The sequence below is a fragment of the Asterias rubens genome, chromosome 2, assembly GCF_902459465.1.
Source record: "Asterias rubens chromosome 2, eAstRub1.3, whole genome shotgun sequence".
In the NCBI taxonomy this organism is placed as follows: domain Eukaryota; kingdom Metazoa; phylum Echinodermata; class Asteroidea; order Forcipulatida; family Asteriidae; genus Asterias; species Asterias rubens.
The window spans coordinates 18523323-18535924 of NC_047063.1; the positions used below are offsets into that span (position 1 = coordinate 18523323).

General features: G+C 39.0%; 1 protein-coding gene across 5 annotated transcripts in view; it reads right to left on the bottom strand.

Annotated features, from left to right (window-relative positions):
• LOC117303914 (6-phosphofructo-2-kinase/fructose-2,6-bisphosphatase 1-like) overlaps window positions 1-12602 on the bottom strand; it is a 47081-nt gene that overhangs the window by 30354 nt on the left and 4125 nt on the right. The window contains exon 1 of one of the 5 annotated variants that reach the window (XM_033788408.1): window positions 10804-11615. The exons of 3 other annotated variants lie outside the window; for them this stretch is intronic. In XM_033788408.1, coding sequence (XP_033644299.1) covers window positions 10804-10822 — 19 coding nt within the window. In that variant the 5' untranslated portion in view covers window positions 10823-11615. Of the gene's footprint in view, window positions 1-5586; window positions 5758-10803; window positions 11616-12602 lie in introns of those variants that run through there. One more of the 5 variants, XM_033788399.1, reaches the window with a different exon arrangement.

Here is a 12602-nt window from a genome sequence, read left to right on the forward strand (position 1 = left end):
AGCAATAGCATTTCGTGCTATACAATACAAGGAAAATCACTCGCTCATCAATCAAAGTACAAATAAAATCAACCAGCAAAGTTATTAATTGACTAAGAGAGTGTGCACAGCTACATGAACACCTAGCATTAAAGCATAATGGATTGCTGTACAGTGGTAGTTTATGTCCAATGTCCAAATAGGTGGAAATTCAAATAGTACCGAGACAATGATGCAATGATAGAAAACCAACTTACTCTTAGAATTTGATCGGTTTAATTCCCATAAAAATTAACAAAATCCATAAACCGTTAGATTGGCGGCTTTAATCAGTACACAAATTTGTGTATATTTGTACATTTAATACAAATCTAACCAACATGTAGTTTACATACACTGTACATGTACACTACATTTGGAAGTACACATGTAAGGCTGGAACCTGCTTTTATACAGAAGCGGATCGAAGACCAAGAACCGCCATAGGGTGAAGCAAGAATTTGTCGGAAATCAAGTTCGTTATTGGCAGTGAGGCATAAAGTGGACGTCACTGGGGGGGGGGGGGATGGCTGCATTTTTATTATGGAATATCAACTGAGGTGTGGACCTGCCAGGGGCAATCAAATCCCTTCAAGGTTTTTAATAAAATTTAATTTGCACGCCAATTTTAGTGATGTTTGCTCCTGAAAGCAGTCCGCAATCAATTCTGATGTGGAATAGCAGCCATCTGTATAACTATGAATTGGTCAATTCTATGTATTTTTTCATTCTAGAGTGGCTTTACAAAGACTTTATAAAAACACAGTGTATGCATGACTGTATCTCCTTTGACATGTGACCAACATCGATCCAACAGAAAATTTAAACTAAATCGGCCTTGTTGGAGTCGCAACGTCACAGTGAAAAACCCCATCTCTGTATTCACAAATTCGATTTTGAACTTGTGAGATCAAAACTGGTTGTTAAACTAATTTCTCAAAAAAACTTCAAGCAATTTCTGTTGAATTTCAAGCAAAACTGTTGAAAGGGATATTTTCCTATTTCAACAAGGTTTCATAGCCCACGTCCATGCTTTTAAAGTTGGGAGATGGCAAAAACTGCAGAAAAAGCCATGGAGAGCTCCTGAGCTTGAAGAGCATTGATGTGAAATATCTGCTTCATTTGAGGCATTTAATACTTTGTTCACGTACGTAAATTAAAAAGTCTGTTAATATCTATTAAATTGCAATTTGGGTTGGTGGTTGAGTCAAACCTAATTTTAAAAAAAAAACACCAATTGGAATGTTTAGACAATGTTAACTCAGAAGGTCTTGATGTTAAAACCCAACTGAGAAAGCTGGTGTCTGCATACAGTGTCAAGTGGACTTCTGTGAAGTCACCATGAGATTTGTTTGTGGGGAGGTGCTTCAAACTGGCCTTGCCTTTTCAAGACTCTCTGTCCCTTCATTCATGCAGTTAATACTGTAAAAAGTACTTATTTGTACAGTCCTCCTAGTACTAGATGTATGGAAGAAGGGGCAATTTCATCCAGACTGTAAAAAGTACTCATTTGTACAGTCCTCCTAGAACTAGATGTATGGAAGAAGGGACAATTTCATCCAGACTGTAAAAAGTACTTATTTGTACAGTCCTCCTAGTACTAGATGTATGGAAGAAGGGACAATTTCATCCAGACTGTAAAAAGTACTCTTTTGTACAGTCCTCCTAGAACTAGATGTATGGAAGAAGGGACAATTTCATCCAGACTGTAAAAAGTACTCATTTGTACAGTCCTCCTAGTACTAGACAGCCCTGATACTTCGGCTTTTAAGGGGCACGGCAGTTTTGCCTTGACTTTTTGTAAAAATTTAGGGCACCAAGGCAATTTTCAAAAATTTGGAAGGGCATCACGGCAATCATGAAAAGTTGCGAAGGGCACGACGGCAGTTCGAAAAAAAAACTTCGAGTTGCCTGTAAAAAATAGTTCTTCCAATTTTTCCATTTTCTGACTGTTACCCAATGAAAAAAAGAAAGCATTCATCTAATTCAACAAAATAAAGAACAACTTCTTACAATACACAATAAATAATTTTTGTTCATACGTAATCCTACTATTGGTCATGCACGTTGTGTAGTTTTTCGTAGAAACGCTAAAATTCCCACGTAACTGCTCCATTTTGACACGATGTTGACAGAATAAATGCATGCGGTGCGCGACGCCTATGCTGTACATGATGGTACATCACATGTACTAAGCATGGGGAAAACCACTATCCCATCATGCAAAGACACGTCGAGTCTTTTTCTCAAGGCGTTTAGCGTTGGTTCGCGTAATTTTACCACTAGAGGGCGTTTAATCTCACGCTATCGCTCTGTTCCGAAACGCCCTCTAGCGTTCGATGTTTCGAGTATTTTTTTGTCTCACGCAAAGAACAACGACTAACGGGCCTGAAATCTGCTGTTGTGCCTTACGTGCGTGAAATTGGGGTATATTTCGTTGCGTGAAATTTACACAGACATCGGGACTTTTTGGCTTATTTTCGAACTTTGACAACGTTGAATATAATTTGTTTTCGGGAGGAAGGGCACGGCGGCAATGATGAGAAAAGGGCACGGCAATCATTGCCGTGAAAAATTGGTTTTTTGAAGGGCATTGCGGCAATCGGTAGGGGCAACGACGGCAATTGCCGTCGTTGCCGTCGTGAAGTATCAGGGCTGACTAGAGGTATGGAAGAAGGTAATGGTTTCATCCAGCAATTTCGCATAGCAAAATATTGCGACTGAACAGATTTTGTGCACACTAATTGCTAATAATATTGAGTAGCAGAATGATGGTTTTTGAGTAGCAACCAAAACATTTGGCATAAGATTTTGCACAGCTATACAAGGGAAATCGATGACTGGGATGCCATAACTACTGTCCAAATGGAATAGTTCACACTCCAGCCTCAATGGTTCAAGGAAAGCTCAAACCATTTAACCTTCCTGTCACTACAATGCTATCATACAATGCCCTTGCCCTGCTGATGGTCAAATACAGACAATTAAGCTATAATAGTATGATCAAGGCTTTGCACTGGATTTTTTTCACAGAATGGGTTTTACTAATTATAATGAAACGGGCCAAAAAGTAAACAAAATCACCTTTGATCATTCCCTCTCGTTCCTTTTTGATGACAAATCCCTTTTTCTTGTTCTCTCTCCCCAAAACAACTAAGTTTTTGTCATCTTGGCACAATTTGTTTTATATCTATTTGATATCCATGTTTCAGACTTCTACAGATAACTACAATGGTTCAGAAATGTTTTTGTCTGGCTCTTTCTTCCTAAATAATAAAAAAAAAAAAATTGTCATAAAGACCCTCATCCTCTTTTAAATAAACCCAGGTTTGATCAACTTGTGTTTTTTTCACATGGCCTTATGGCAAGCAGGTCCAAGTCAACACACCTGTAGAATGTACGTAATGTTCCAGCCGTCGATTTCACCAAACTCTTCCTAACTTAGGATTAATCTTGGGACTTAAAAAGAGTAAAGTTTCGTATCCATAGACGCAAGGACACATTGAACCCATCCTAAGCATAAGGTCCAACAATCCTTCATCAGCTTTTTTTTGCGTGTGTGTGAAATTTCGGTTTGACATCATTTCCTTCCTATGAAGGTACAGATCCTGTTTAGAGGGTTTGTGTCACCTGTGATGTCATGTTTACAAAAGAGGCAATTTGGTCTGAACTTCCTGCAGGCACAATTTGTTTCCTACTCATCAGATAAAATTCAACATTTTATAGCGATTCCACCATGAAATAATTTTTTTGATATGATGAGAGGGGCACATGTCAAAACTCTTGATTTTATGTGGTCATACAACGATACAGTTCTCATGACAGTATTTGCCTACCAGGAAACTCCATGGAATGAATACTGTAAAACCTTCCAGAGAAGCAAAAATGTTCAAAAATGTCTTTTTTTAAGGATCCACTGGATAACTGCAAAATATCACCTGTAAAAACTCATCTGAAACAAAAATAACCGTCATTGCAATTGCACAAATTTCAACCACTTAAGGACACATTGTGCCATTACCAGGATTCGAACCCACACCATGACAACTCCAGGATAGTGCACTAAACCGCATAGATTGACACACTGTCTACAGTAGTCTATACCAAAAGTAAAAAATAACTAATGGACTGATGTTTTGATACTAGCAGCATCTTTCTAGAGGATTATTAACAAAGAATCCTAAAAGAAAACGTCTGTGAAAAACAGAAAAACAAACAAATTAAAACCCATGCACAGTTACTGTACACTAGATGTACAAAGTATAACAGCAACACTATAGTCTAAACTTTTGCTCAACAACTTAATCTATGATGAGTAACTATTTCAAATGTCACATCATGTGTTTATCTTGCGCAGCTTGTGTCTGACTTTATGACACGTCCTGTCTGTTGAGATTTGAACAGTTCATAACGCAAACATTGACAGGTATGCGGAAATATGGCTGGCTCTGTATTGAACACAAACACCTTCAAGGTACACTGTGTGTGTTTTTAAAATACGTTGAATGATTAAATATAAGCTTTGTCATGCCAGGTTTTGTTAATCTTACTTCCTGAAGTGCCATACCAAGGCTGTCAATGTATTGTTGTGTCATATTCAAAAATCACACAAAAAGAACATCTTGGCTTGCCAACAGATGAGGTGTACAGTATACAATTGTTGCACGCTGTGACTGGGTCCATGGCGTTTTGTACACTCGAGGGGAGCTAACATGTATAGTATGTGCCAATAACATCATCAGTGGCTGGTATCCTGACCATATTTTACTTATTGTCTCGCACAAACTGCTTAAGCCAGTCTAAGTGACATTGGGACCAGATCTAACTGTCAGAGTACATTTTTCTGAGTTCAGTACATTATTTGTAATCTTGCATTTTCTCCATGGTGCCCGAACAAAATTATTTTTTAACCCATCTAAGTCTTACCATGGAGGTTCCTTTCTCCATTAGTTGTAGGTCTTTATAGTTTGGTCAATGTTTAACCAAATTCATCAAATTCAAACAAAACATAGTACACTACATGTACTAAAAACACAAATGTGCTGATTGAGTTTGTGAAATTCTGGGCTAAAGATTGTGAATACATGTAGCGCTTTTACAAGTTGCTGTATTCCACTAAAAGCACTTTCACCAGTTTCTATCCATTGAGATAGCACTTGTATCAGTTGCTATCCATTGAGATAGCACTTCAAAGGGATAGCACTTTTATCAGTTGCTATTCCAAAGGGACAGCACTTTTATCAGTTGCTATTCCAAAGGGTAGCACTTTTATCAGTTGCTATTTCATTGAGATAGCACTTTTATCAGTTCCTATTCCATTGGAATATTACTTTTACTGGTTGCTATACAATACTATCCCTTTTACCAGATGCTGTATTCCATAGAACTTTCACCAGTTGCATTATAAAGCCACCAGTTTTTTGTACACACCCACTTTTCCATAGCATTAACATCACAGTTACAGGATTTTAAACAGCACAGAGAGCATTCAAAAGTGAATGCTCATCATCAAAATTTACCCCAATTAACTTCCAAACTTACAGTTACCGTGCTTTCTGTTGTACTCACCTATTTTTCCATTTTCATTCATTATCACAGGATGAACAAGCCGAGACCATGGATACCCAGACATTTTGTCAGTCAATTTAAAGCCTAAAACACAACAGTCAACAAGAAATCCAGGATCCTCGCATACAGAGGTGGTTGCGTCGGCCGGCCGGTGGATCACTAGCAGCAGCTACCCAAATAAACAAACCTAAGTGTACTGCAGAACCTTGTACTAAATAGTGTCAGTCACGACCCAAATGTCACACATAATCTCCTGCATTTAGCGTTCCATACCAAATCACAAAAAGCGAAATGTCACCGAATCATTCGGGGCGCTGTGGTTCCTCTGAATCAATTGCTGCAACATCCTCTGTACCAAGGACAATAAGGCAGGTTTGTATGAAACCGTCCAGAAAGATTAAACATACCTACGTTATTGTTCGAGGGTCACTCTTTGAGGACTTTGCATCAATAGAACACAATGTGTTGCTCAGTGGTGAACTGGTTCTAGGATTGGTCCAATAGTGTAGGAGGGGTGTTACATGTTAAAGTTGCTATAATTCAGCAAGTAAATAGAATTAATTCGGTTTGGTGTTTACAGTTCTTCTGAGAATGCTTGATCATCATAGTTTGATCTGGCCAAGATAATTACAGGAACAGGAAATGAAACGGTTCTTTCACACAGGAAATATACGCAGCAGTATGCAGTGTTTTATTTATGAAAACTTGTTTTCGCATTGGGGGATAAGAATATAATTTTGTATTTTTCTACCCTTAACACCGATAGTTAATAAGACTGTACTCAGTGTGTACAGTAGTACTAAGTGATTTGCCTGTTTTTTTTTTTGTTTTTTTAGGATATGATTTACATTTCAAAATGTTGACTTCTGAGTCAGCATTCACTTTTATGAATCCATTATTTTATAGCCCTATGATCATTTCAACAGAGGGCTCTGTCACAAATAACAAATTCCAAAACCACTTCAATAACGTAGTGTGCAACTCTTGTCAACAGAGGGGGTCAACACTTCTTGCACAGCTGGCAGTGGCATCTCTTTATATATAGACGAATCGTGTCTGTGTGTGTGGGCATGTCTACTATTGATAAACGAGGAATTTAGCAAAAAGGATCCAGGAAAAAGTCACACCGCCCACCGGGGACAGTCCTCGGTAGGTTTTGTGTACAAAACCAATTGGACGTCTGAAAAATAAACATGTCCAAACAATGGGAGAACAAAGAGAAGTCCTCGGTCTGCACCATAAACATGTTATTGGATCTCATGTAGTGTACATCATGCATTTGGTGTACATGGCCGGACAAGACTGCATGTATCTGTCATAAACAACGCTGTTAAGCAACACATGAACAAAGACAACTTCAGCACATTTGAAATGCATTTTCCTTTCAAAATGGTAGACTACTTTAGGTATTATAAGGGGGTGGTAGAGGAGCAATTATTGGTCTAGCTTTCCCATGAATGTTGTACACTCCTGGGATTTTATCTGATATTTGTATGATGGTAAAATATTGGTACATCATTCATTATGACACTGATCACGGAGGCAACAAAGGCAATTGCCTTTGAACCCCCTGGTCATTGCCTTGGTGCCCTTGAAATGCCCTTTACCAAGAAGAAAATGCGTAGGTGCCCTTGCCCTTTCAAAAATAAGCATACAGGCCTGTTATGATCAACCACTGGTCAACCAAATTAAAATTTCTTTTGTTTCAAATAGCTTTTCAGTAGTTTTTTTCTTCTTTTTTTTTGTTTCCCTTTGTTCCCTCTTCCCTCAGTTGCATTGTGGTTGTCTTCTTCTTTCATGCGCTTTGAGCATCTTATAAGGCGGATATTGCACAATGTAAATATTCCTTATTGTTATTTTTAACCAATTACACACAATTACAAATATTTGATACTTGGTTCTGTTTTTTTGTACAATGATGTAACATCTACTGGTAGATAATAAATGCAAGGCCTTCCGGTTGGTTTGTGTACATTTCTGCGGGTCTGCAGACAGTGACACAAGTTGTAACCAACTCAGGGACGAGCGAGTCGGGGAACTATTGAATTGATGAGCAATTTTACGTAGCAAAATATTTAGTCTTTAACACTACACATTTTACCGGTACTAGGTTTTTTCATCTGTATGAGGGTGTTTCCAATGGTGAATTTCTTTGCATCACAATAAATTACTTATTCAATGTTATTTTATCTGTCCTGACATTTTTTAAACCACCGCTTGGGCTTGCGCTTGGCCCTAGACTTGGGCACCACTAGGATGGGCGCCCTCAATTAGCTTCCCCGAGTCGACCCTGATCTGTCCCCAGTATGTTCGAATAGCTTTGACGTCATTCCAGGGGCTTACCCAAGTCAGCCCCAAGTGCCCTGCTTGTGGAACTGCAGGTCACTTGGGGCTGTGGCCGGAGGTGCATGACGTCACCAGGGTGAGAGTGAAAGTTTGATTGTAGGGGATAATCAGTACATTCGGATTATCCCCTGGCATTATGGGTCGACCCGGGGAAGCTTATCAATCACACCAAATGAGCAAGAACACTTGGGGCTCTCCACAATGCCTTTCTGCACAACTCTGCCGCGCGCGCCAAGATACGCACTCTCATGTCGGACCTTATTTGTCGGACCTTCGTTGCGTTGTGATTGGTCAATACGCAACGGGGTGGAGCTTAATGGATCGGTCTACTATGGTAGAGATCTACTACCTGTACATAGATGGTATACAGTAAGAAGACAAATAAGAGAGAGACCAGCACAGGGGTTGCTAGCTCCTCTGTTCCAGTAACGCACCTGACTGAAGGTGCCATAAAAGTGGCCTTAAAGGCCGTCGATTTCACCAAACTCTTCCTAACTTAGGAGTCATCTTAGGATTCAGGACGGGTTCAATTCTGTATCCAAGTACGTCAGTATGTAGGACGAATTGAACCCATCTTAAGTTAGGACGGGTTGCTCGTCCTTACTCGAGTTAGGATTAATCCTAGCGTTTCGTGAAATCAGCCGCTGGACACTATATTGGTAATTGTCAAACACTCTGAGGCAGTCTTATCTCTCATGGTGTATCTCAACATTCAAGGCAGTGGACACTATTGGTAATTACTCAAAATAATTATTAGCATAAAACCTTTCTTGGTGACGAGTAATGGGGAGAGGTTGATGGTATAAAACATTGTGAGAAACGGCTCCCTCTGAAGTGAAGTAGTTTTCGAGAAAGAAGTAATTTTCCATGAATTTGATTTCGAGACCTCAGATTTAGAACTTGAGGTCTCGAAATCAACCATCTAAACGCACACAACTTCATGTGACAAGGGTGTTTTTTTCTTTCATTATTATCTCGCAAGATGACCGATTGAGCTCAAATTTTCACAGGTTTGTTATTTTATGCATATGCTGAGATACACCAACTGTGCAGGCTAGTCTTTGACAATTACCAATAGTGTCCACTGCCTTTAAATGCATGAAATAACAAACCTGGGAAAATTTTAACTCCATTGGTCTTCAAAGAAGTGAGCGAATAATGGAAGAAAAAACACTCTTCACGTACTACAAGTTGTGTGCTTTCATAAGCTTGAATTCAAGACCTAAGCCGAGGTCATGAATTTAATTGAAACATTGTTAGTGAAAAATTACTTCTTTCTCAAAAACTACAATGTATGTTCAGAGGGAGCTGTTTCTCACAATGTTTTATACTATCATATACTATCAACAGCTCTCCATTGCTCGTTGCCAAGTAAGTTTTTTGCTAACAATAATTTTGCATAATATTACCACTATAGCGTCCTGTGCCTATATACACAGATGTAATTATTCATACAGCCAGACGGAAGTTATGACGGGCATGCGTTCCGTATACATGTAGCGAGTGAATGTCTTTTGATGAGGTACAAAATAATTATATCCAGTCATCAAATTGCTTTGTCTAGTTATTTCTCAGCAGGAAATGTGTCAGAATCATGGCATAAATCACATGATGCATTCCCTACAAATCTCCCGTACATGATGTAATGTCCAGTGAACACTTATATCAAATAAATGCGAGAATATGGCTTTACAAACATGAATATGGGGTGGGGTATAAATTTTTTTTATGACATTACAGGCCTACGTGTTTGACTGACTATGATCCCGTGTTATACTAGAGTCACAAGCAGAAAACAATAAGCCCTTTTGAGGTATGGCGGACGTGACAGGAGTGTACTGTTTGAGTTATATAGGGATACACACAAATTTATCCAAACCTTTGTGTTGTAGCATTGTGTCTGCCAAATCTCAAAAACGCTAAATGTTGGTCACCAACATCCCACTATTGGCTGATCATTTACGAAGATCAGATTACAAAATTTAACAACGCTGCAGTTTTACAAGGTCTGCTGAGCAGCAGAGCTCACCCAGATGTGAGATTTGACTGTTTGGCTGTCGCAGACAAGTGCTTTGTTGGTCAGACCAGACAAAATATTTAATGTGCAGACATCATGTATGCAGCATGCTTTTACACTGTGCCTTGAGATTGGATTGATCTTGCTCTATGGATTGACCAGTTGCGATAACGTAACCCTCGTTCCAGCTCCTGCCGACCGGCGGAGTCGGCTCCGCCGTCGGCAGGAGGGTTACATTATTGCAACTATGGATTGACTAGCTACTGATGTAGTATTTTTATGTAAAAACTAATATTGGATTCCATCGTATAGCCCGTATTGAATAACCCCTTTTTGCAATGAAAAGTCGCCATATTGTAGGGCAAACCGTATGCGCGTCCAAACACGTACATAACCGAAGCACGCAGCACGCAACATTCCCGGTTTGATTTCTACGACACATGCACGCACACACGCAAGCACACGCACAGACACCATCTTGTAGGTCAGATATTTGAGCTGCGTGACGCCATATTCAATACAGTCTATTGATAAGAGAATTCTTTTTGGTACTCCTAGAAGTTAGCTGTTTGAAATGAGGTTTAGTCCGCTAAAAATTGTGAAAGGGAGTACCTTTTTGGTATCCCCTACATAGATTACGATGAATGAATGGTTTAAAAAAAAAACACATCTTAATATAATGTAGGGTATAGCCTAGTATAGAATTTAGCTACTACATTGTATAATACGTACTATATAGGTACAATGTAGGCTATGATGTTTTGAAATAATTCAATAGTTTCGTTACAACTTTGAGAGTTTTTCAACTGCTTTTATGATTGTTCTGCCTTACACGTTATCTACATGGTACTTACATGGTTCTGATATAGGCATGATCACTCCAAGTGTTTTGCAGGAAGCACAAAGAAAACCAAAAGTGAATTCACATTCACAACTGAAGCAATAAAAAGCACACGCTCAACCACCACACACACACATACACCCGTCACGGCAGACTTGATATGGCCAGTTTCGCAGTCTGTCAGGTCTGCCTTTCAATTCTTCCACTTCCAGTTCCAGATTATTCCATGAATTTGTCAAGTCTATAAATTTCCACCATTCGTTGTTAAATAATCCTCAAATCCAGGTGAAACAAATGTCAAGTTTGAAATAAAGAGATCCTTACAAGTTTGCTAACCACTCTGAACGGTTAATCCGTGTACATTAATCACTGTACGTTTGATTGTAGTGCAACAGCATGGATGGACATGTACAGTGACGAATGTTGCTCAATACTAGACACTGAAGGTCATTCGACTCTATCATCAATAATGAGCATTGTCTGATTCAGTTTCCACGTGCTTAAGGCATGAACACAACATGCAAGTTCCACAACAATTGGACAGTCACTGGAAAGGCCCTTAGTAGTAGCTGTACTGTAGTACTTTATTGCATTCGCTCTCAAAACAATTTCTATGAATGAAATTGAAGCTTCCTTTGTTCTGCTCTGATTTTCCAGTATGTACTGAATAAATAGAAACAATACTGCTACACACAAGAGCCCACACTTCAAGCCCACATGCAGAGTGTCCAGTGTTTGAAACCACTGAATTGCAAACTGATGTACTTTTCCATCAACCCAGCACTCAAAAACCAACAAAATGATTCACTCGCTAGTCACTGCATGCATTTGAATGGTGAATGCCAAATTAGACAAGTCATGGGGTCCCTTCTGTATTCTGCTGTTTGCTGCATGCAAACACTGACCACACACTGCAAACATGTGGCCTGTGCATGATCAGGTGATAGCTCTGTCAATATTCAGTGTGCATAATGATTATATGCTAAGTACTTTACTGGACAGAAATAGAACCTCATTGCCTAATAATGGCTCATTGTTGAATGATGACCTTAATGATAAACTGGTGTTGGGTTCTGTCAGTTTGTTTGCCACTATTGATCTATTGGCCCATGGTTGACCTACATGACATGGGGGAAGTACCAGTAGAGAGGGGGGTCAGTGATGGGTGTGTGATGGAAGCATTGAGAAGATTGGGCACTACAGTTATATGCAAATCAGTTGAATGGATGAGTGATTTTTCATTGTTATCACACAGTGAATGTATGTACTTGACATATACTTGAGTACACAATTTTGAAGAGGTTTCCAGGAAATTAACTTCTTCCTACAATAACAAGTACAATTTGACAGTTTATTTACAAACAAATTATTGACTATATATTGAGAATCAGCAGACTTTCCACTTTCATTCCCAATAAGAATGCTGTCAAGTTACAAGTATAGTCAAGGTTGCGTTAGACTTGACCCAGTTCCGATATCATCAAGTCTTTGTTAATCCATTTTTTCCACCATATAATATGCACGTACGCCAAATCAGTTGATTGGACGAGCGATTGTTTATGTTGTCACAGCTCTGCATATAATATGATGTACTTAATTAATCATTTTGAAGAGGTTTCCAGGAAATCTCTACAATAACAATGTGTGTAATTCTTTTCAGTTTATTTTAGACATAAGGATGATGCATGTTTGGGATAATGAATTTCCACTTTCATTCCCACACTGCCTATTGCTTTATTTAGGCAGAACAATACCTGCAATTTATAAAAAAGATTGACCTTACTTGACCCCATTCTGGTTGTATCAAGTCTT